The sequence below is a fragment of the Thermobia domestica genome, chromosome 11 (assembly GCF_964235325.1).
Source record: "Thermobia domestica chromosome 11, izTheDome1.hap1.1, whole genome shotgun sequence".
Taxonomy (NCBI): domain Eukaryota; kingdom Metazoa; phylum Arthropoda; class Insecta; order Zygentoma; family Lepismatidae; genus Thermobia; species Thermobia domestica.
This window is the reverse complement of record NC_137464.1, coordinates 88,869,352-88,894,868: the sequence shown is the minus strand read 5'-3', so window position 1 is coordinate 88,894,868 and position 25,517 is coordinate 88,869,352. Positions and strand designations below refer to the sequence as shown.

At 36.4% G+C, this 25,517-nt stretch overlaps 2 protein-coding genes across 6 annotated transcripts in view; one reads left to right on the top strand and one right to left on the bottom strand.

The window, feature by feature from the left end:
• LOC145664270 (WD repeat-containing protein 27-like) overlaps positions 1 to 13,645 on the bottom strand; it is a 148,530-nt gene extending 134,885 nt beyond the window's left edge. Inside the window, exon 1 of one of the 2 annotated variants that reach the window (XM_081730792.1) lies at positions 13,477 to 13,645. The gene's annotated coding sequence lies outside the window, so the exon portion shown is untranslated. The remainder of the gene's footprint in view (positions 1 to 13,476) is intronic. The other variant, XM_081730791.1, reaches the window with a different exon arrangement.
• Positions 13,646 to 14,273: 628 nt separating this feature from the next.
• Positions 14,274 to 25,517, top strand: part of LOC145664269 (protein phosphatase 1 regulatory subunit 21) — a 123,752-nt gene continuing 112,508 nt past the window's right edge. For 2 of the 4 annotated variants that reach the window (XM_081730790.1, XM_081730787.1), the window contains exons 1-3: positions 14,275 to 14,468; positions 20,332 to 20,466; positions 23,702 to 23,770. In XM_081730790.1, coding sequence (XP_081586916.1) covers positions 20,404 to 20,466; positions 23,702 to 23,770 — 132 coding nt within the window. In that variant the 5' untranslated portion in view covers positions 14,275 to 14,468; positions 20,332 to 20,403. Of the gene's footprint in view, positions 14,469 to 14,596; positions 14,616 to 20,331; positions 20,467 to 23,701; positions 23,771 to 25,517 lie in introns of those variants that run through there. The other 2 variants (XM_081730788.1, XM_081730789.1) reach the window with 2 other exon arrangements.

Sequence of the window (25,517 nt, the reverse complement as noted above, 5' to 3'; positions counted from 1 at the left end):
AGGATAGAAGTCAGTGGAGAGCTTTTGTGAACGCGGCACTGAACCTCCGGGTTCCATAGGCCATAGATTTAGTTAGTTAGTTAGTTAGTGAGCTCCTTCGTGGCTAAGAGGTTAGCGTATACGCCTTTGACGTGGGAGACCCAGGTTCGATTACCGGTGGGAGCTCACGTGGTTCGGATTCCACGTTGATCATTAAGTCCACGTCTCATATAACTTCGCTGCTGAACAGGATGTTAAACTGAAAAAAATCAAATCAAAATATTCCTTATTATTAGAAAGAAGAAAATACCTTTTAGGAACTGTTGACTTTTGTGCAATTAAAGGATAACTTTTGAAGGACTTCTTTTCTTGCGAAATGTTATCTCAATTAGTTCGAGAGCGGCTTACCAGCATATCGAGCCCTTGCAAGAAGAAATTAAAGTACGCTCGAATTGTGGCGCTCCAATAGGTTAATTTTTGGGCCATTTTTAGTGGCAGTTCAAACGCAATTCCTGTAGCTTTCTTAATTCCACGGGAAGACAACCAATACGTACTCACGGAACGACAAATATTTTATGGCACTATTTTTATTCTATGAACCAATAATACATACAAAACTTTATATTTCCAAATGAAACTATTTACATTAATGGGTAATTTCAAAAAGGTGGGGGGGGGGAAAAGGCAACTGCCCCCTAACCGCCGCCCATGGTCAGGGCTCCTACTCATTTGGTCAGAATCAATTAATTATCTGTCTCTTCCAGGTTACTACCATACTTACAATTTTCCAGTTCATTCTATACTCAGATAACACAAATGAAGCCCCACAAGGAATGTATATATATATCTCTCTCTCTCTCTCTCTCTCACACACACACACACACACATATATATATATATATATATATATATATATATATATATATATATATATATATATATATATATATATAGAAAGGTAATATTATCACTATATTGTAACAAACGATTATTATACATTGTGTCACAAAAAGATAGGGACGGTGAAATATCTCGAAAAATACGCATCTGGGCATGAAATTAAACACAAATATATGGGTGTAATATTTTTGATTCTTAAAATGTGTGTGTGCAAATGAAAACACCTGGATACACCTTAGTGAGACAGAGGGGGCAATTTGGAAATTTGAAATAGGACCCCGCAGTTGTGATTGTAGATTCAGATGGAAGCACACAAATACACAACTTTTATCTGAAAAGTTCTTTTTGTGTTCTTGAGAGATGACACTGTAGTGGCAAAACTATGTTTTATCGCTGTAATGCACGAACTGCGCTTCCGATCTAAATATACGAAAAGAAATGCCGAACTGTTATCGAAAATATTTTATTCTAGTCACCTTAGCAGGAAATAATCAGAGAAGCAACTAAAGTTTAAAATTGAACATTCATATTGAAGTGGAAAAGCCTAATGTGCACATCAGATACAGCAACAGGCGATAAATTAACTATTTGTAGTGCTACAAAGGAACAGCTACGTGAACATACCTGAGTAGCTATATATTCCCTCCTGGGTCTATTCTGTCGGTGCATCACCTCGCCTCTCACCGTCGGGTGCTTGTTGGTGCCTACGATATTCGCCAGTAACCAGTGTGTTATAGTAAGTGCTTAAATTGCGTACCTTGTTCGATTTGACAATTTCCTATTCGATGGTAGAATCCATCTACAGCAGCCCTAATGACATTGTGTTCAATGAGCGCAATTTCGTCAATAATGCTTTGCCGAAGCTCATCTAAGTTGGTAGTCTTCCTTTCGTACAAACGATACTTCAAATGTCCTCAGTGAAAATAGTCCAGTCGCGACAAGTCAGGAGAACGACCGGGCCACTCAATTTCACCTCTTCTGCCAATCCACCTTTGGGGGAATTGCTCATTCAGAAATTGCCTAACATTTACACCATAGTGCGGGCCCGTATCATCTTGCTGGAACCACGTTTCGGCTAAGTTGTCGCTACAATGTCTAATTTCTGTAAATACGTCGTTCCGTAGCATATCTTCATTCTTCCCAGCATTCAAATTCCCGTCAATGAAAAATGGTCCAACTATGGAGGTGTTCATCACTTCCGCTCAGCAGACGTTCAGTTTTTGAGGATATTGGGTATGTGCTTCAACCGACCAATGAGGATCGCTGTCAGCTTAAAATCTACAGTTATGTCTATTAACGTGACCAGTTAACTCGAAAGTGGTTTCGTCTGAAAAAACAATTCTAGTGAGAAAGTTAGGATCGTCATCAATGCGCCTCATTATCTGTTTACAAAATTCCATACAACGGTCGAAGTCATCTTCATTGAACTCATGTATCACATGAATTTTGTAGGGTGAAACTTGATTGCATTCAAAGTTCTGTGACAGCCATGCGTCTGATATCATGTTGTTGAGCACCTTTACGGGTGTTCTAGTGAGGATTTTCAACTGAGGATAATGTAACGTCAAGCTGTTTTTCGGCCGTAGTCGATGACTTTGGTCGCCCAGGAATTCGACGATTCTTTATACTACCCATTTCCTTGAAGCGCTGCACGGTGCGCTCGACAGTCGACTTTGAAATGAGATCGTTTGGACTGCGAAATGTTTGGTTAAATAGCGCCCTAACTTCAGCATACGATCTTTGGCAATCACCCCATCCGCGCATCATCCAAATAATTATTCTGTCGTGCTCAGAAAGAGTGGTCATGTCGTCAAGTAGTTAATATCTGTTCAGCACTTCGAGATCATCACAATTTGATTTTACCTTCGCCACTAAATTGCACTTAATTTACAAGAGATTCACTCACAATGAACACCTCGAATTGGATTCGCAATAAGACTTCGTGATAAGGAAGTCTCTGGCAGGATTTCGATTCTCACTCATTCCACACTCGTTACTATCTTTCAGCCGTAACAGGCCACTACATAGTAAATCACTAATTTTGCACTGATGAAAACTGTTGTGCAGTCTCTTCCATGCTAAATTAACTCAAAGCAATCATTCCGAGGCTACTCTGCAAGGAACTAAACTGCAACTACTAATACAATTACCAGCTCTATTTCGATGACTTATTTGAGATACACGTCAATGACCAACGTTGCTTCAATATAAAAACAACTCTTTTGTCAATTAGGATTGATTTGATTAATGCACTGCCATTTGACAAGTTTCTGAGTCTGACTGTTTTCACGTATAGAAGAGCAAAATTTGGTCTTTGATACATGTATTACCGAATGAACATGCAGAACTGTGCACTCATTTAGGAAATATAAAATTATAAAACAACCTTTTCAAAATTTAGGGCTTAGAAAATGGGGTGGTAATATGAAATAGTGGGATAGTTAAAAATAAAAGGCGACTGAGAGATTAATTGTCTAGTGAAGTTTCATAAATTTATATTATCTACATTACGCAGTGTACTGCAACGTTGAGTGTGAAGAAACGAATAGTGAATTACAAACTAGAGGCCTGTTTAGTGGTACTTTAGACCTAAATTTGGACAGAAAGAAATGCATTCTGCATATCATTCTGAACCGAAATATGCCAACTATCTGAGAATGCTGAAGGATAGTAAGAACAAATGTCATATATGTAGTAATCGTTTTCACATGCTGAACATTCAATTAATGAGCCCAAGACTGACACTTTACGCACTGAATCTACTTTTCGTGAGGCCTTGAGATCCTTTTCTAGATCGACAGGTAACCGTGGTTTTCGGCCCAGTTTTGTATTTGCAAACTCCTTCTCATTGTCATTAACTTTTCTACACAAGGCTGCTGTCGGTACATTAAAACAGGTACTATCTTCATTCAATGTCTTTTTCTTTACCCTAACTGCACATATAGCATTCTCCATATCTTCAGAATTACATTGTTGTCTTACGTTTTTCTTCGTAGGTCCAAATTGTGCGCGTGGCATCTTCTACCTGCAACAATTGAAACGGTGGTTGTAATATGGAACAAGTAATTTTTCAAATGCAAGGTGTTCCATATTAAAACCAGCAGCCATTTTTCCAAGCACCGTCAAAAACTTTGGTACATAATCATCTACACATTAATTACTATATTCGTATGAAGGCCTCATCTGAGTACTTTTAAAAACAAGGGTACTTTGTTTTGCGAATAAAACTAATACTATGTCAAAAACATGCCAAATTCCTTCCTTCTAACAATTGTTTAATGGTCGAAAACCTTACGCTCTTGCCTGTCATGGCGTCGGTAACTCAACTGCATTTCAAGCACTCTGGTGCGAATTGGTGAATGTATTGCAAGTGTTAGCAGTCCCCAACACTGGATCGCACCACTGTATATATATATATATATACAGTGAAAGTCATAAGTATTCGTACACCGACTGCAAACTATGAATAAATGCCTGTAGCTCTGATTTCCTTGGAGATAGAGCATTGAAACAAACGGCACTGCATTCTGCATTAAGATCTTTAGTATTTACAAAACGAACGTTCCGTGAATGTGCAAACATAGATAAATAATAGCAAAAGAAACAAAAGTGGACATGGTTTTGATGTGTCAAAAGTATTCGTACACGTACGAAACGTCCAGAAAGAAAATGATTTGCATGATTCATTACTTGGATGGGTACCCTTTGGCCCTAGTTACAGCTAGAAGGAGCTTCGGTATCGATTGCGCCAAATGTCGAGAATCTTCGACTGTTATAGAAACTCATTCCTCTTCAAGTGCAGTTTGTAAAGAACGTTTACTCGTAATGCTGCGATTGCGGAGTTTCTTTTCGAGTCAGTACCATAACACTCAATCGGATTGAGGTCAGGCGATTGATGAGGAGTGGCCAGTTGCTTTGGCACATTGTATAGTACCCAAGCCTTGTATTGTATGCTGTATATTTGGAATCATTATCCTGTTGAAATATAAAGTGGTCGTGCAGGCCCATTTGATCAGCACTAGTACGTAGATTTTCCTTCAAGATATCAGTATACATATGCTGGTATATAATACCGTCGATAATTGTCAACTTTTACACTCCCAAAGCACGCATGCGCCCCCAAACTAGCACTTCTCCACCTCAATGCTTGACGGTTTGCTGCAGATATTTCGGGTTCATCTCTGTATTTGGCTCCCACCACATTATTTTTCTACCGTCGGAGCCAAACACATTAAATTTACTATCATCTGAGAATATCACTTTTCCCCAGAAAGCTACATCTTTGTTCACGTAAGCTTCCGCAAACCGGAGCCGCTTCTTCCTATTCATTTCGGAAGTAAAAACAATTATTTTAAGCAACGCGCCCATTATAATCTTGTTTGTTTCACGCACGACGCACAATACTTTCCGAAGCTAACATACCTGATTTGGCTGCTTCTGCCAGCATCTGTGGAGCACTGATTCTTGGGTTGTTCTTAGTTTCATTCAGCAGTATGCGCTCACATCATCCAAAGATCTTCCGTGTACGTTCACTTCGCGGCATGTTTTTGACTGTGTTTGTTTCGCACAAGCTATCTATGATTGACTGCACGGTTGAATGTGGTCGTCCGATAACATCTTATATCTCCCGTAAGAATTTGCAGTCAATGGTAGATCGTTATGAAGCCTTATAACTATTTTACTTTCTGCATCTGTTGTCTCCGTCCCTTTTTGACCCATTACGTCTTCCGTCTTGAACAACTCTTTGAATTGGTATGATATTTCGCTTACCTGTAATTGTATTTAGCTTTGCAAACCTCCAGAGGGCGTTCTATGTCAACAACAGCTCGAACAGCTGGACGTTTTTGTCTTTAATTTCAGTGTAGAATACTTTTGACAAATCAAAACCATGTTTATTTTCGTTTCTTCTGCCATTATTTGTTTATGTTTTCGCACTAACGGAACGTTAGGTTTGTAAATAATAAAGAACTTAATGGAGGATGCAGTACCGTTTGTTCTAACGCTCTATCTCCAACATAGTCGGAGCTACAGGCATTTATTCATAGCTTGCAGCCGGTGTACGAATACTTATAACTTTCACTGTATATATATATATATATATATATATATATATATATATATATATATATATATATATATATATATATATATATATATATATATATATGCATGCATGTCTCAACACTAAGCTCCCCAAACAAAAATCCTGGCTACGCTACTGTACAATACTGTATTCCTAAATTATTCTTAGGGTATGCTTAATGTTTTTTTTTTTAAAGTGTACTACAGAGAAGATTTGAAAATGGGTGATAAACAAAAAAAAAAAAAAAAAAAGGTTGTAGTGACTATAGAGGAGAAATTACGAAAAAATATGAGTACATAGAACTTCGGCTTATTCGGCTGTTTTGTTATCCGACCTGCCCTTCTGCCACATTAGACTGGATACTCGTGAGTCTGCTGTATTCTAAGTTATTACTTGAATTCGTGTGTGTGTCACACCTCGTATACTTTTATAAATAGGCAGAGACGTGAAGTTCATAATGATGTTCACAGCAATTTCGATATCTCATTGGTACAAATTACTACACTGCATAAAAGGACAAAGTTTTGGAAACTGTTTTCAAAAATTTTCCTTTCGTGTGCTTGTACAATATACTTCAATATTTTTTTTCGTAAGTTAAATTGTAATTACAACAAATTTTCGCAATTATATAATTTTAAGCAGCGTTGTAAACTTTACTACAATAAATTTCCACTTACGAAGTGTTTCTTTTCCTGGAATTTTCACAAATAGCAATAACAATGAAATACACTGATGGAAACGCATTTAAAAACGCCCAATACTCTTTCGTAAGGATCTGATACAAATTTGGTACAAAAATGGCCATGATAGATGTTAGTAATCCCAACATGTTCTACAGGATATTCACCCACCTTAATATCACGTTTACCCAACTCAAGTTGCCACACAAGCTCCTATTCGATCAAGTAGAGGTCATATAGGTGTTGAATGTCTGTCTGGGATATATTCCACGATTACTGTAGATTGTAGAGTCTACTAACTAGCTGTTATGCCATCATATTTCAAACGTGTTCAATGGAACTTACAGGTCCGGAGACTTAGTAGGTCATGGTAGAAGTCGTATACTGAGAAAAGTAAACTGGATTGCCCATACAGTAGGGACAAACGTTACTCTGCTGGAAGAAAAAGTCCCGCGAAATGTTCAGATAAGGTCGGGCAATAGCATTCATAACGTCACAAATCCATCAGAGCCTTCAACCAAGGGCACCGATCCTGCGGGGCCGGGGAGCCCAGGCCCCCAATGCTCATGTGAGCTCCATGTATTTTTAACAATATGCATTACTAGTGTTGCCACGAGACGAGACGAGACTTCAAGCTGTCCCGTCTCGTCTCGTGCAAAGCGTCTCGTCTCGTGTCTCGTCTCGAAAAAATGTGCTCGTCCCGTCTCGTGTCTCGTCTCGAGAGGTTTTGTCCCGTCTCGTCTCGTCTCGTCTCGTTTTGTCTCGTGAAAAATATAGCATCATACCATGGGAACGAAAGTAAAATGTAGCAGGCTGCACCATGCTAATCAAGATACAATTAAGTTACAAGTATTATCCAGAACACACAAGACAAGAAATGTCACGGTAGCTACACCGTGAAGCCTTCACCTCTGGTGTATGTGGTAGTCGGTTCGATCTCGGTTAGTGCCATGTGAGCTTTGTGGTGGACAAACATTGAATGTGTGTGGGGACTGCGGTGACTCAGTGGTAGAGCGTTCACCTCTGGTGCTTGGGGTTTCGGGTTCGATCCCAGCCCCGCCAAGTGAACTTTGTGGTGCACAAACACCGTGTGCGTGGGTTTTCTCGGGGTTTTCCCGTTTCATCTCACTTTCTTCATTCCACCATTTCGTTCATTACTCATCATCACCGTCTCCTTTAGCCTAACCGGCATAATCGTGGGACGTAAAACTCAAAGATTTCATTTGATTTCATTTCATTTTTCGAATGTTTGTGTTTTCTCGAAGTTGTCTAATATCCTACCACTTTCTTCATTCCACTAATTTTCCCATCATCATCCATTCGGCCAAAGTCGCCTAAAGGTCTTAAAAATAAAATCAAATAAGCTCACAAGGCAAGGACAAATAGTTTAGAAGATAATATATCTCTGCTGTTACTTGCCTGAGGCTTCGCGAACCTGGCTTTTTTTTTAACATTCTGAAACATTGAAATTTGTTTCACCAGTTTCAATACACGAATATACAGAAATTACTCATAGGTACGTCGAAGATGAAGACACTAATGTCAAATAATGTTTACACGACAAGCAAAGTTCGATGTAAAGGTGTCACCATCCCCGACACTATCGTATGCAATCAACCCACTTGCTTTATAGTGTCTGTATATATATATATATATATATATATATATATATATATATATATATATATATATATATATATATATAGATAGATAGATAGATAGATAGATAGATAGATAGAGAAAGAGAGAGAGAGAGATGGAAAGATATATAGATAAATAGAGAGATAGATATGTGTGTACATTTTGATTTAGGTTTCACAGTGTTAACCCATACCAATCAAAAAACTACTTTCCATTTTAGCATGTTTAGATTTGTTGCAATTATTTTTTTTTAAAAAAAAAGCTCGGGATCAAATAATTTTATTGAGTAATTTAAAGCATTTCATTGAAATTTTATGTGTTACTGCCCAGGAAGCTCTACTTAAAGTGTCATAGTAATGGCAGCTGAACGACACATCGGACGAAAGAATGCTTGGGGCCAGTCTTCACCTCCATGGTTCAAATCTGTTCCCATAACCGCGGGGTGTGTGATATTATGTGGTGGTTGCCCCAACTCATGACAGTACACCCAGATTAGCTAGTGGTCTAAAAAAAAGTTGATTTTTGGGTGGCAATTTTGGATTAAAGTTTCTTATATTGTCGTGATCTATTCGCAATCATACAACATACATCTTCATACCAAGCCGAGCGGTCTGCGGCGATAGACCATCGGCTTGAAGGCCCCGAGTTGAGTCCCGGAAGGGTCATGTGTATGGATTTTAACAGGATTTGTTTTTTCGTATTGTGTCAAGGGGAAATCGTACGGGATAAAAGAATTTTAGTCTGAAAAAATTGGAGAGAATATTCTCCCCAGGATACTTTCATGGGAGTAAGGAATTAGTAAAAATATAGGATATACATTTTATAGCAGGTTTAAAAATATGGTTTGGGTATCCTATTTCTTTTCTGTTAATTATGTTCTTCAATGTTCGAATTATGATCATTCTCATGATATTTTCTGCTTTCAACGGAGTTCCATGAATATTATACCAAATGTTCTTTACACTCTGCAAGAAACCATTTCTAAATATAATTCAGGTCCTAATGAATATTATTCACTACGAAAGGGAAGTATTCCCTTCCTCTCAACGTGGAAGCAGAGGACAATTTCGCACTCTGGTCAGATCAAACATTTCCGCGTAACAAAACGAAGGTCCCCCTGTAAAATCTCTTCACCTAAAGTGTTATTATTAGTATCATAAATTTGCTGAAAGCAAACAATTTGAAGGGTTCGTCGATAATATCTTTGCTTTCTTTGTCTTTCGCCCGCCTTCCAAACGAAGAGGTGAATTTTACAACATGACTGCTGTATAATAAGCGAGCGATTGGTAAAATGGTAAAAGTGTGTTTTTATGTGTGTATGTGTGTGTGTGTGAGAGAGAGAGAGAGAAGACAAAATTTTAGTTGCAAGATGACATACTTCAATTGCCGTTTTCGGTTCATATAGCAAAAAGAATACCGCCACCAGAGAATAAAGACAAGTCTGTTCTGTTCTCTTTCGCCATCTCAACCAGAACTTTCAACTACAGCCTCTAATGAGTGTAGACCTTACCCAGTTTTCAAATTGAATAGATGGTGGTGGTAGTTCGGTTTATTGACCTTGTAAAAATCTTCCTTGTCTTTGATTTTGTTTGTCATCATTCCAGTCAGAAATGAAAAAAATGAGAATTCCTCAGTTTACAGCAAGGGGAATTGGGGACAAGACATTAAGGATGATATTCCTGGAAGCTCATGTATCACGATTGTTTCATTCAATAGACAGAGGACATTTTTCTATGAAGGCTTTTCAACATCTTTTCTCACAAATAGGATTTTTCTTTCGCAATCTATATGACCATTGGCAATTTCAATCTTGGCCATTCCCGCCACGTTTTCATTTTCGAGACACGAGACAATTCACGAGACGTCCCGTCCCGTGTCTCGTCTCGTTTTCGAGACGGGACAAGTAGTCTGTCTCGTCTAAAAGGGTTCTGTCCCGTCTCGTGTCTCGTCACGTTTACGAGACGAGACGAGACGAGACACGAGAAATGTCTCGTCTCGTGGCAACACTATGCATTACACGTATCTTTTGTGAATGTACAATATTTGGCATAATTTGAATTCAATATGTCTTAAAAAAAACTCATATATGCCTTCTTAGACCCTTGTCTGCAATCAAATACACATCTGAATGGACCCCTCAAAGTTACAGAGAAACTGTCGAACTTGCCTTCAACCTATAGTACTCTTGCTGGCGTTAACGCGCGAGTCTCACATCTGATTAACGCTCACATTTTTGCTTTTAGTAGCGAATACAGACGCATAAAGGATTAGTGACTGCATTTTAAATATTGAAAAGTTGTTGGCCTATCTTGCCCCCTAAAAATATGAAATTTTTAATTTAACTTGTACAAATGTATTACTTTTAGGCTGCAAGAGACGGATGGTTAGTGAAAGTGAGGGATTGTGAAATAACTTGTAGAATGGAGACATGAGAGGAAAGAGAGAACCTCGAAAAAATCCAGGAAAACAATATTGTCCACCACAATTTTACTTGTCCTGGGATCGAACCAGAGGTTCCTGGCACATCAGATGTGAGTTATCTACCATTGAACCATCGTACCTCCCTCAAATTTACTACTGCAAAGTGAGGTATGCGCGCTTGACAAAATAATAATAATAATAATAATATAATAATAATAATAATAATAATAATAATAATAATAATAATAATAATAATAATAATAATAATAATAATAATAATAATAAAATAAAATAAAAAAGTGTAGAAAACTTAAGGACACTATTTCTGCGAAGAAATGTGAGTTGAAATGCTTCATGGATTTGCATTTGAACTTGTATTTGGGGGCATGGTGGCTTACTAGAGAAGTACATGAATTGGTACGCGGGGATCTGCATGTATTATATATCGTTGGAAAGGTCTCACCGAGTATACCTCACATGTGAAATATCTCGCTTGAATGGGGCCTATAGGGCGCGTGGCGACCATTTGAAGATCAGAACAAGGCACGCTCCGAAACACTAGAAAACATGGACAAACTAGGAAGCTATGATGTAATTGTTCTGAGACGTGGTATATATAGGTTTGAGAGGTAGCTGAATACGAATCCTACATTAAATGTTTACAAATCAAAATGGCGGATCCAACATGGAGGACAAAAATTACAAGAAAACAAGCTATGTATCTGAAAGTGGATGTATAGCGACACTCGATGTCGCTATCTATGAATCGGATACCAAAATGTAAAGTTCAAAATGGTGGATCCAATATAGCGGACAAAATGCAAAACATTGCTGGAACTGAAAGTAGGTAAGTAGAGGTTTTCGTAGTTTCAATGTTAAAAGTGCAAAATGTAATATGGTGCATCCAATTCGGTGAATAAAGGTGAAAAGTACAGAATTGACGTATGTGTATCGAGACGAGCCTGGACTCCGTCTCGATTTGAAAAAGCACATTAGAGACGAGACCGAAACAAGATCGAAACTACTTTCGATGTCAGTACCATCCCTACTACGGAGTGGACATTTGTCATACATATTGCTCACAGGTGTACACACATAATGTGAAACCAGAAAGACAGTTATGGAAGCATAGCGATGTTTTAAACGCGCACTTTTCACTGTCATTTTCGGATCTTCAGATGGTATCTGCAAATAACCACAACGTACCGTACAGACGCCATTCAAGCGAGATGTTACAGATGTAAAGTGTAGTCGATACAGGTTTTCAACGATATATAACATATGCCGAGTCCCGCGATCTCCCGGAAGGGAGTTGATAGTAAAGTAATTATTGTCTATGATTGCAATTTGTTCGTATCAAAACTTTCATGTGCGCTAAAATACCTGCCCTGTACTTTGCATGATTGTATAGGAAAACACGTTCCCTGTTTATTGTAAAACATCACCTACCCCTACTTGCCCCCTTATGTACTATAGGTATTTTTCTACTACATGTGTAAGAATAACATATGCCCATTCTATATATATATATATATATATATATATATATATATATATATATATATATATATATGTGTGTGTGTGTGTGTGTGTGTGTGTAGGCCTATATATTGCATTTTTCGTACGCCACATTGCATCCGTCATTTTGTATTTTACACTTTTAGTATCCGATTCATACATAGCGACGTCGAATATCTCTATATACCTAATTTCAGATCCATAGCATGTTTCTTTGTAATTTGTGTCCACCATGTGGGATCTTCCATTTTCATTCGTAAACATTTGATGTAGGATTCGTATTCAGCAACTTTTCAAACCTAACATCTCAAAACAATTACACCATAGCTTCCTAGTTTGTCCATGATTTCTAGTATTTCGGAGCGTGCTTTGTTCTGATCTTCAAAAGGTCGCCACGCGCCCTACAGGACCCACTCAAGCAAGATATTTCACATGTGAGGCATACTCGGTATGACCTTTCCAACGATATATAACACATACAGATCCCCGCGTACCACTTCGTGTATTGTAGTAATGGTCTAGTCGAGCGGTCGATCATATAGCGAAATATATTGAAAATTCAAGCCTCTCTGAAGAGCATAGGAGTATGAAGTTTCTGTGTTCGTGTTGGACTATACAGAATATTGAATATAAGGGCATGAATACAAGTCCTCAAGTTCGGGCAGATTAAAGAAGTGGCACAGCGCTTATCTCTGGTGCAGGTGGTTACTGGTTCGAACCTCGGCCTCGGTAGCAGACTACATTATGCCCGTGAGTTTTATCCGGATTCTTCCGTTTGCTCACACATTTTCATTTCACCAGTTGTTTCATAAAAATTCCCTTTTATTAAATCATCCATCTCATTTTACCTATATGCCATAAAATTATAAATATGCACGTGTTATATATATATATATATAAATTAAAAGACAAATTCTGACCAAAGCATATATAAATATATGCTTTGGTCAGAATTTGTCTTTTAATTTGTACAAGAAGTTCGAAAGCTAGAATGAGTGGTATTCATATATATAATTATATATATATATTGAGTGGTATAAATATATATATATAATTTCATTGTTCATTGTGTAGTAGTATACTTCTGTCTTGAAATTTTCAAATCATACCGAAGTATTACATATGTGCATCAAAGTTTTATTAAACAGAAAAAAAGCATGTGCAAAGTATTTCAACTAAATTCTTACGTCTATTATATTTGCATATTCTATCAAATATATAATCAAGGTGCATTGCAAGAAAAGAAACACTAACCATAAACAGATCTATAGATCAGGCACTCTGGAAATTTCTTTCTGCTTCTCTTTTTATATGAATGCGAATATTTAACATAAATATGTACACTAGATAGTACCTTGTGATTTATTAGTGTTTTAAAAGGTACCGTTTTAAAATGTCTGCTCTTTTGTTTACAAACAAGCGTACAAGCAGAAATCATTTCCACAGCTAGCAGCGTTGCCAGGTGCATAAAACATTTTATACATTTTTGAGAACACAAATTTAATAGTTTCATATGAAACTTTTTTCTTATTAATGCTGAGACCATACGAATACATTTTCAAAAACTATTTTTTTTATTTATAAATGTCATTTTGAGGTACATTATTATGGCGACCAATATGCGTATGGTGCAAAATCTGTAGCTGTTAACGCGATTTGCGTTTAAGAAAACTGTTATTCGTACAGACTTTCTGACATACAAATTCAGTAGCTATTTTAATTATTAATTTTTACGATGTACAAGTGTATGTTTCGATTACTAAATTATATGATGTATAGATATTACTAGGGGTCCCCATTTCGTTACGGTTTGCGTCAACGTAAAGCAAAAAGTTGTGCTTTATTTTGCAGTAGTAATCATATCAGTAATAATAGATTTTTTCTATATAGGTTTTGCATTGTGTTATACCGTTTATTGTTACGAAGGCTGATTCGGAATAAGACCCTATTCTTATATTTAATTAAAATAGTTTTAAAAATACATATTTTGTTTCACTACTGTCAGGTGACTGACCCTGTGCGCATATTTTGACCTGGCAATAGTATTGCTGAGGGGTGTGTGAACAAATTGTGATCGAAAATCATTCGTGAAAATAAATGGCAAGTGCCGATAGTGTAAATGCATTGTGTATGTGTCAAAGTTAAAAATAAGACTTGCAAGTTGTTTATTGTGAAAGTTTACAGTGATTGCTTGCCATTAACTATTATAGAAATTCTATAATGACATTATATCATGATTTCTTAGTGTGAGTATTGTAATTAATTAATTTGTTGACTTGAAACACTCACAGCTGACAAGTTGTTTCCGAATCAATGGTTTGGAACTATAGAAGGAAAGCTGGCCAGTTAACATTGCTTTATTACTGATATTGTCCTAAAAGGAAAATTAAAATGTAAATATTGTACCATAAGAAGTTTCAGAATTTCATGTAATGCTTTAAAAGATATTTATTATGGGGTAACAACTGTAAAACACTTGTTAACTAAATTAATTTCATATATATTTTCTTCCAAGGTTTTGATATCTCGGAACAAAATTAAAGAAATAATAGTGGTAGTCGAGCGTTAATACACTACATTTCGTAAAATTTACAGGTAGAATTTAACACTGCATGGAAAACATGTTACTAGGGAACACCATTCTACAGATAGGTAGATGAATAGGGTAAATAATAAGCGGTATTTTATGTTTATAATTTTAGGGGGGGAGGTTCTAGAACACAGGTCCCCCCATATAGGTTAGTAGCTAGGGCATTTATTCCGAAGTTGGGCGTCCGCTTTCGCCACGTTTTCTCGCTGTTATCTCCTTTGCACACTTTCTGCAATTTGTTATAAGATTCACTAATCCGTGCTCTTCACAAACTTTTAAAAGATTTTGCTCGTTATCAACGTATTGCTTCACAAATGTTAAAACTGTTAGTTCATTGCCCTTGTACATTCGCCATGTTGATAGCATAAATGTTAGTTTCTTTCCCACAATGCAACTGTTCGGTTACCTTGCGCCAAGTAGTTCCCTCCGCTCGCTGTATAGTCCCATGTTTATAGCCGCTTATATATAACAAATAAACATATTTTTCGAGACTCTCATATATTATCAAGCGCACAAACGATCAAATTATCCATATCTTTCCTGTAAATTTTAAAAATTTTGCTGGAAACGGACGCCCAACTTTGGAACTTAACCCGTAGCTAGGTTGGTTCCTTTCTGTACCAAAGTTTAATATTTAATTCACACAGTATTGCCGAGCGAGCGATAGCGAGTGAAGGCGGGTTAGAGCCCCGCAGGGCATGTTGTTTTTTTGTCTTTATTATAGTTAAATGGAAAGAGGAACCTGTGTTCTAGAACCTTGTCAATTTAGGGTCACTAGTATAAAACCGTAAAAAATGCTATGTGATGATTAAATAAGTAAGTGCATATGAAAAAGGAATTTATTAGATATTTTCCACCGGCGTAGTATTTCTGGACAGTATACAAAAGCTCTATTTTACTTTGCAACTTGTTAAACTATTGTAGGTAGTATAGGAACTCGTATCACTTTGAAGACCAGCATTAAGGTACTTCTAAATATAAAGCGGAAGCACTAACCTAACCTACCCTACTTTATGCTCTGTAACGATAATGTTGCCCGACAGGTAAGGCATCTAGTACCGTTAGGAACATAGTATGCTTCCACTATCCTAACTTACACGCATATCCACCATCGCTGACACATCTGCTCTCCAAGGACCGACTACCGCGAGGCCCCGACTTCGCCATGCTCTGACTCTATTAGATAGTATCCATGCATTTTAGTGGCCACCTAAAACATGTTTAATGCTTCTTGCACTGTAGTTTTTATGATATACCACCTGGTATCAAAAAGTTCGTGGAATTACCTAGAAGAAATCGACGGTTTCTTGACAAAGAACAGACCTCGGTAAACAAACCAACTTCTGTATGTAATAATGTACAGCACATGCAAAATCAGCAGAAGGATTTACCAACATCTGAGAAGCAACCTTGTCTATTGTCCAGAAATTGTGAGGAAGAATTACAAATAACGCGAGCGTCTATCAACTCTATTTTGACCACAACTAGTAATGAATTAACGGAAATATCCACACAAGAAAATGATGCTATCCAGGATACGGAATCTAGAGTGATTCTTACAGTGGATGAGCTTTTACCACAGGATGTCCAAACTGAGCCAGTGATATACAAGGGGAAGAAGAAAGGTCACCGTGTGAAGAAAAGGCATCCGAAACAGAGTTTGAAAAAGAAGCATGGAGAAGAAAATTTCCACTTCTCCTAGGGAAGTTTCATTTTTCTGCTTATAAGTATTAACATAATAGTGCTGCGAAATCTGCAGAATTGTGATACAGACTACTATCTGGTTTGGATTTTATTGTTGAGTGAAATAATTATTTTAGTCTTAAAATATATAGAACGTATTAGTCATGTTTGGAAGAAGTTATATAAACTCAAGAATTTTAAAATGAGAAAAAGAAGGGGAAATGTTGTTAGGTGAATTGAGTGATAGTGGTTGATTGGCCTATAATGACCTATTGTGTAGTGCCAGTAATGGGATATTCAGAAGAAGAGGAAAGTTGTTCATTTACTGTTGTGATACTGTAACAATAAATAAGTTTGGTAGCATTTATGTTAAGAAGTTACAGCTTTTAAGATAAGGGATTCCGATAAAGAGAATAGTGTTTGAAATTTTGTAAAGTAACGATATGTATGTGATTGTACGTAAGAAGTTAGTAGTTCCAATAAATTAACAAACTTAATAATTACCACTATCGCCATTCAAAGTTACTGGTCTTCGTTTTTTAAGATTATTACAATATACATTCAGAAAAGTACTGGAATCAAGTTCTGGCACTTACAACGTTAATGTCTGGTGTGTGTGACCTTCGAAGCATGGCCTTCAACATTCACACATTTATCCATTCGCTTCTGTCACTGTTGATACTAATACAGTATTATAAGTCATTGTAATTGTTTACTACTTCCCAGTCCTTGGAAGAATAATACTGAATAAGTATCGAACTCAGTAAACTCCTGGTAACTTTAAAATTACGATTTGGCCTGGAAGAGTAGTAGTTATTACATACCTTGGTCAAGGTACTCTCTGTTCGGGAACCTAGTGTGTTAAAAAGAATACCCTGAGTGGTCAAAAAATTGGACATTTTCAATACTCGTAGTACATTGGAAAAGATCGTAAATATAAATCTTAAATATGGAGAGCCTAAGATACTTTTCGCTCCAAACTGGTAAATGTCATACATACACCGATGTAGGAGGTGCATAAAATGTCACCAACCATATAAAAGAAATGCAAATACGTTCACCTGGATACTGAATATTATTGTAAATTTCCAGAAGATGATATATGAAAATATAATACTTGAACACTTGCAAGCGCGATATTAAGATATATGAATGATTCGAACACATAAAATTTAGTCAGTCTTTATTATGCCCTTTCTCTGGTATTCTCATACTTCAAATAAGTATCACTTAAACTTACTGATAGGTGGAAGAGAGAGTATTTCAGGAGATCACTGACGAAGATGGGATTGGTGATTATCTAAGATTGCGATGAATTTCAGTCATTCCCATGATAATTCCAATCTCCCTCCAAGCGGGTTTAAGAGGGATAGCTTGACTACTACAATCGTCTTGTGAACAGCTTGACAGCGATTTCACACCATATAGCGGCGAACAACGCAGAAACGATTCAGCTTTACTCTCGCAATTGAAAAATTTTAACCCCCGCATCTCCACATTTTCATTGTATTAGAGTATTTATGTATAAATTATAAACGTTGAATATATTGCGCTATATTCAATACATTAGGAACGAACTAACGAGGTTATTCTAATGGCATACACGAATGCAGCGTGGGGTTTGGGCATTATCTTGTAAAACTGGAAAATCCCGGTGTTCGTAGTAGTGTCTTTGTGCTAGTAGTTCATGAGGTTATATGCTTAATTCGAGCAACACTGAAATTCACTACACGCTTTTGCTTTCTTGAGAATAGGGCCAACAATATGCATTTCTGACTGTTCATAATCTCCTATAAATATTTCCAAGTAACTTTGGTGGAAAATGGAACAAATTGATTAAATGTTTTAGGTTATAACGATACACGGAAAACACTTTGAAAATTAATAATAAATTGGCAGTTTTGAATGTGTTATCGTTCGTTTGGCTTTTTGCTGAGTTACGCTTTGAAGGTCACAAAACCAATATCGAGTTTCCACGCTTTTGTGTCTTATCAAGACTTCGTTAGCGCCAAATAGTCTAAAAAGAACCTGACTGCTCTCTTAAGTAGAAAAGTATATTGATCGTTGTAAAAAGGAGAAAAAAAAAAACTTAATGATTTTAGAATGTTTTAGCTTTTGCATTTCTCACAGAAAATAAGAAATGTTGTGCAGAAATAGGTGCTGGTTAAAAATGCATTGTACACTGGGGTAAAAATCATGTGGATCGGTGGACCGAGTCGTGGATCGGTTACATCATTTTCTCTGAGCATGTATGAAGTCTGTCGTTTTCAACTTCACTTCTGGGGGGGCGCGGTGGCTCAGTGGTAGAGCGTTCACCTCTGGTGCTTGGGGTCCCGGGTTCGATCCCAGCCCCCGCCAAGTGAACTTTGTGGTGGACAAACACCGTGCTCGTGGGTTTTCTCGGGGTACTCCCGTTTCCTCCCACTTTCTTCATTCCACCATTTCACTCATCTCTCATTATCACCGTCTCCTTTAGCCTAACCGGCATAACCGTGGGACGTAAAACTCAAAGATTTTCAACTTCACTTCTTCAACTGAGGCAAAATGTCATGAGCGCAAACTTTAGTATGAGGGAAAGAAACAGTCACATGATGCCAATCCAGAGAATAGAGAGATATCCCACGACAGTAATGTCTGTACGCGCTAAAAATTGCCGAGCGACTGAAACCTTATGGGTCGGGTTGTCCTGGTACAGAACCCATCAATTTGTTCACAGTTGAGGCGTCTTTCTCACGAAATTTGGTATAACCTCAGTGTAATAATGCTGATTGAGTGACCCCTTTTCCTTCCTCAGTAAGAATCCATTCAAATATTGGAATGACATGAATGTCAGAGAATACCAGCAACATTGTCTTAAATTTTGAGCGTGACATTCGTGTTCTTTTTCTGTCTGTGGAACCGGTGCACTTCCATTGCATGAATTGCTGCGCTTAGTTTTCGGTTTGAGGTGAAAATCTATGTTTTGTCAAAGTGAATACAAATATCAAAGAGTCTGATTCATATTAGATGTATGTAACATTTGCGCATGCAACTCTTGATGGCAGACATTTTGTTCTCGCGAGAGATTTTTCGGAGCAACCTTGGCACAGATTTTTGTCGTGTTTAATTCTTCCGTGATAATCAGCCGAACATGTTTTCTGTCCAAGTTCATTAGTTCAGCCATTGCATGCACATTCAATTTTCAATCACTTCTAATCACCTTGCGTACTTATCAGTAACTAAAGACCGCAGCCTGCCTGAACGATTATTGTTTTCAACACATTTGCTCCTTTCCGAGAAATATTTATGCCACTGAAAGACTTGTACTCTACATATGTAATGTAATAAGCATTCGAAATGTTTAATTTAACTGCTTTTCCAAGAAACTTGTTGGCAAACTTTTTTCTGCTTTCAAACTACCCATTTTCCAACACAATACGGATATTTATGTGTTTGCGTAAGACGCTCATTTGGAACTAGCAAAGTCGAATGAGTCCAGAGTTCATGCAGATGGAGGGAAAGAATACAACACTAACTAGTTTACTGCCACTGTTTCCATTTGTGAAATATAGATTCAGTACTTTGTGTGTGTGTCTCATCTCTTAAAGGGGGGGGGGGGGCAAACTTAACTATGGTGGCAGAAAGAAGATATTGCTGTGTCATGATGTGATTCTGTTTCTGTACTAATATTTTTGATAATGCAGTGTTTATTAAGTAAATCGTTGTCGGTTTTCCGGGAGTCACGTAAGTTATTGAAGAAATTACTGTATTCTTATTATATTTATTGTAAATACGTCTTTTGTTTGCATGTTACATACAATAAAATATAATTTACGTTGATATTGTTTTGCTTGCAGGACATGATGGATGATTCATGTAATCTACGTCAATGAGTGTATTTAAATAGACTAATTTGAAACACAGTAAGCATGGAGGCGGTTCCTGGAGATCTACAATCAAAATATCAAAAACTAGCGACAGAATACTCGAAGGTAAGCAGGAATTGAAGTTAGTGGCAATAATAATTGAATCTTAGTATCTACTGTAGTTAGATTTCGGACTTTGATTCCAATGACTTCTTAATTCCTGAATATATATAAACATATATGAATATATATAATATAAATAAGAAGTAAGGTGTTACCTTTCTTTCAGACGATGAATTGATTGAAACAGCTCTTTTGTCTCTATCTGTTACCGTTTCTGTTATATGACGATCATCGTTGAAACCGGAAATAGGTTAATTTCTACACTTCCGGTTTACGGTTGACATGGAACCTATTCTTTTATATGCTGAATTGATTCCAAAAACCCACTTTTCGGTATCTATCATGTTTGCTCTGGTACTTCTTTACAAATAGACGGACGGACATAAACGTTTAATTAGACTTCCAATAACTATGCATAGCATAGTTTGGAAGTCAAAAAATGGATATGATCTTGTTTGCGATCACGTCACGGAAAAATGGCTGAACTGTTTGAAATATTTTTTCGAATATAATTCTCTGGAATTGGGTTTCTATTATATCACTTTCATTAAAATATGTATCCTAAGTAATAAGCCCGGGATTCATAATTTATTGGCAAAAATAGAGTATCTCAGGAGTTCCTCCTCATTAAAATTAAGCGGACGCGTATCTCAATGTTTTAAAAAATTCCGCTTCTAAAGGGGGAAGAGAGGTAATATCTTAATATATTAATTTCCCACTTTGTACTCATAAAGTGGGAAAAGTGAGGAAGCTGGTGAAGGGTTTAAAACTAATTTTTTAATATAGTTAGCACATAGGTTGACTTGGGTTTCTAGAATTACATTATGATTGAAATAGGTATTCTAATGAGGGAAGCGGTTTAAATTTTTCGCAAAAGATAGTGGTTGCACCGTTTGAAAAGAGGTTTTCAGCGTGGCATTTGAGTCGAAATAGATTTTTAAATTTCATTTCCATTTAATATGCACCCTAATTGGAGGGGTGAAATATACCTTTCGAATATTTTCCATAAATCTAATCTTTTCTTGCGAGAAACATATATTACAGCTAGTTCGAGGGTGGCACGATAGTTGACTTTTTTTTGGAAGGGGGGGGGGGTATGATTATGTGTTACATGAACTATGTGGAATAAGTTATGAAGACCAATTGAGGGTCCTGATGAAGGAAAAATCTGTCATGCTATAAAACTGTTGAGAAAGCCAGCAAAGCTTATTTTCTTTTTTTTTAATGGAGGCTAAAGAAAGATCATTTTTGAAAATATCACACTATCGTATACCTATAAATGCAAGGAAAATTAAATAAAAGAAAAATGAGATTACATTTCTTTTGATACAATTTGTCCTTTATGACAGTTGCTTTCCTGTGTTTTTTCCTTCCTGCACGTGGTCATAACAATCAGGCAAGAAGAACTGTTTCTATGGCAACAGCATGTTCAGCCAGTTATAATGGCTCATTTCTCTCGCTCTGTAATAAATATTCCACCCTTTCCGCACGTTGTCAGTTTGAATAGAAACAAATGCACATTGCTTTAGTCGAATGTCAACTTGAGTAGTGGACGCTGATTATTGAGAGCATTCTTTTTAGTTCTCTTTTGTATCATTTAATTTTATAAAACTGAGACTTACTTGCAGTGAATAATTTCGTGTTTCAATATCCGACGCAAAAGCTGACAACACAGCATTGAACACCACGTGCGCACAGCGAGCTGTTAGAAAGGACAAGTAGTATCAATTGCAGTATAATAATAATAATAATAATAATAATAATAATAATAATAATAATAATAATAATAATAATAATAATAATAGTAGTAGGAGGAGGAGGAGAAGGAGGGGAAGTAAAATAATAATTTGACAGTTGGAAATATTTTATTTTTACAAAAATATGATTATTATTGTGATTATGATGTTAAAATGGCTTTGTCGTAAGGACTATTAATACTTGTAAAATTCTCTACATGTGTAATGCACGTTCTCATTTGAAATTTGGAACGGTGATTTGGAACAATGAACCAGATATTTTGGAAATACTATTGAGTCTATTCAGAATAACTTCCTAGCTTGGTTACGATGGAAGATCAAGGATTTCAAAGATATGAGTTTGTCTAGTACATCCAAAGAACTATAGCTTTGTTTCCATAAGAACTCCTTACCTAACACTAGAAATTTTGTTCCTTTCGTCTCGAAAGCTTCTACTCTGAAATTTTCCATGTATAAAACTATTGATATTGCTAATTAATTTTTCTCTCTTATTGTTATTTTCCAAACTAAAATTAGTTTGTTAAAGTTCGTTCAAAACTTAATTTATTACAGAACCTTTAATGTTACTTACTTCATTTAGTGTGGTGCCATTTCAGAGTTTTTTCTTAATAAGGGATGTTAGTTTTGAATTTTAATAATCTCTCTTCTTCCTTTCCTTTTATCTTTCCCCTATCTTGTAGGCTTATTTAGTTTGCGTCTTGTTCCAACTACAGTTATGAATAAACAAGAGCTTACAATGAAATTCAGAGTGGAAAGGCGTGATTGGGCCAGGGATCGAATCTATATCACTACGCTATCTGCATCTTCATCAAATCAGTTACAAGAACCATCAAACCTGTTTCTTTGTCTTGTATACAATGTTGATAACAAATAGGTCATTAAGAATATTTAATCATTCATAGAAAGTCAGACATATGAAAATTTTTGCATTCGTACAATAAAATTGACATTTAATTCTGATATAAGTAATGTGGACAAAGTGTGGAATAACACCGACTTTTGTATGACAGTTGCCTGTATGAAGTGGGAAAAGTAATTAGGCACCACATGTGTGGTATGAAGCTGTTAAAAAGTAACAGGAAATCCGCTGTACATAGTGTATTGTTATAAATAGACTTCTGTAATTTTTATATTAGTTTCTTTTCACTTCTTATCACATTCTTATCGTCAATTTTTAACTATTTATCTTGTAAAATATTAATAGTGGATTACATGATGTTTCGTTTGTCTTCAGTCAACTATATTAATACATAAGATAGAACAGCAGGTTTTTTTGGTTCTTGTTTGTTCAGTCTTGTTATAGTTCAATATCGGTTTAGGTACGTGTATATTTAGTAACTTAATGATTCCGTTGGACTTTTGAAAGTAGAGTGTGTTGAATTCTAGTATATGATAATCGATTAATTTCATTTCTGAGATAAATTGATGGCAAGTGTTTCTTTGGAAGTGAAATTGATTGTACCTTGTTTTGTCTATTACAGATTCGTGCTTCGATTTCTGTTCTCAAGAAAGCGGTATTGGAAGAACAAACAAAAAATGCTGAATTGAAGGTATTAAAAGTTTGAAAAAAAATAAGCTTTTAAGAATCTGCAGGATTAGCCTGTACAATTCAGTATGTTCATTCATATTTAAGAACCGAACATTTACTTGTGTTGTAAATCCCATATTTCTTTTAGCAGGTAGTACACTACAGTAGACAAAAGTGTATTTTTTGGCCCTTTGAAATCTTGCTTATAGATTTATATTTTGAGACATTTTGCTTACAAGTAAGAATAGAGAATTCATAACCGAGTGAGAGCTGAGAAGATTCAGTGTTAGGTACCTGAACCCAAAGTGAAAGAGAACTTCCAAAGTGTAAGGACTAGTAAAAAGTATAGATGTTTTCGTCTCTCCTGTAGACACTCATGAAAAACAAGTAACAAATTAGATCAACTTACGCTATCATGTGTTGATAACTAAACGTAATTTCTTCGTTATTTCGGCTGAAAATCGTCGGCCTTGATCTCGAAGATAGGATGAAATTGTTTCCTTTATGATTTTAGGGTGGAAAGTGGACGATAAGATTTTAAAACTGCAATGTTAAAATCGTTGTGATGTGCGCTTGTGCTATTTTATTAAATTGACAAATGCTCTGTTGCCTCTACAATTATTTTATAAATTTTAAAATTTCATCTCTCCCCTAAAGTTTTCAAAATAATCGTACCGGTAACTTTACGATTAAGGTTGATAGTCTTCAGGCAGATGTTGGGGAACACACACACACACACACACAGAAAAAAAAAACTTACGTACAGAGGATGTAGTTAAGTATTTATTGCACCTCCAGTGCGTATAACGAAGGAAGCTAGTTTAGATTGAAAATGAGTTGAAAGTAGGTAAGATGAAAATTCATAAATAAGAAAAAATGCACTATATATACACACAGGGTGTCCCGTTTTAATCTTTCCACTGAAATAATCTCGAGAATGATATAACTTAGGAAAAAAAATTGGAGGGAAATGCACTATATATACACACAGGGTGTCCCGTTTTAATCTTTCCACTGAAATAATCTCGAGAATGATATAACTTAGGAAAAAAGAAATTTGAGGGAAAGTTTCGGAGGAGGAAGTCCTAACTCCGGCAATACCCATTCCTGGGCCCGTAAATAGGTAAGGGTGTGTAATTTTAAAATTTTAAATATGAAGTCTCCCTTTCGATTGCAGATTCGGTTCACACAACAAAATACATATGGTTCGTTTGAAACATTTCCTTGTATGAGTGAGAGATGCCGCTCTAATAAGTGAAAATAAGAGGAACTTCGTGTAAATTGTAACACCTATAGTTAATGCTGAGCATAATTTGATGCGAAAAAAATAAGCAGTCTTTATGCGATTCCAGCAACGTAGTTTTTGGAAGTTAATAAGAGTTTGAAGTTACCATGGTTTTCACCTCTGAGACTGAGTTAACGCAATGCGTGTACGATGGTCAGTAGGCACCTCCACCAATATGTAATAGTTTCATTCTGATTGGTTCAGCAAACATATGTGATCAAAGACATGCACAAAAGTACGTACATTTTGTCTCTGTGAAATTCACACGAGATTCTACAGGCTAATCCTATGCACTGTTCAGTGAGTTAAATAGATACATTTTCAGTAATATAATATCTACCTAGAGGAAAATTAAGTTTTGAGATGTAACGAATTGGTTTCGAAATAGTCCTGGGTTTGAGCGTCTGAAGGACTATCTATAATTGTGGTTGAATTTCCACTTCTTACTCGTGGTTCAGAATGCGGAAAATTTATATATGCAACG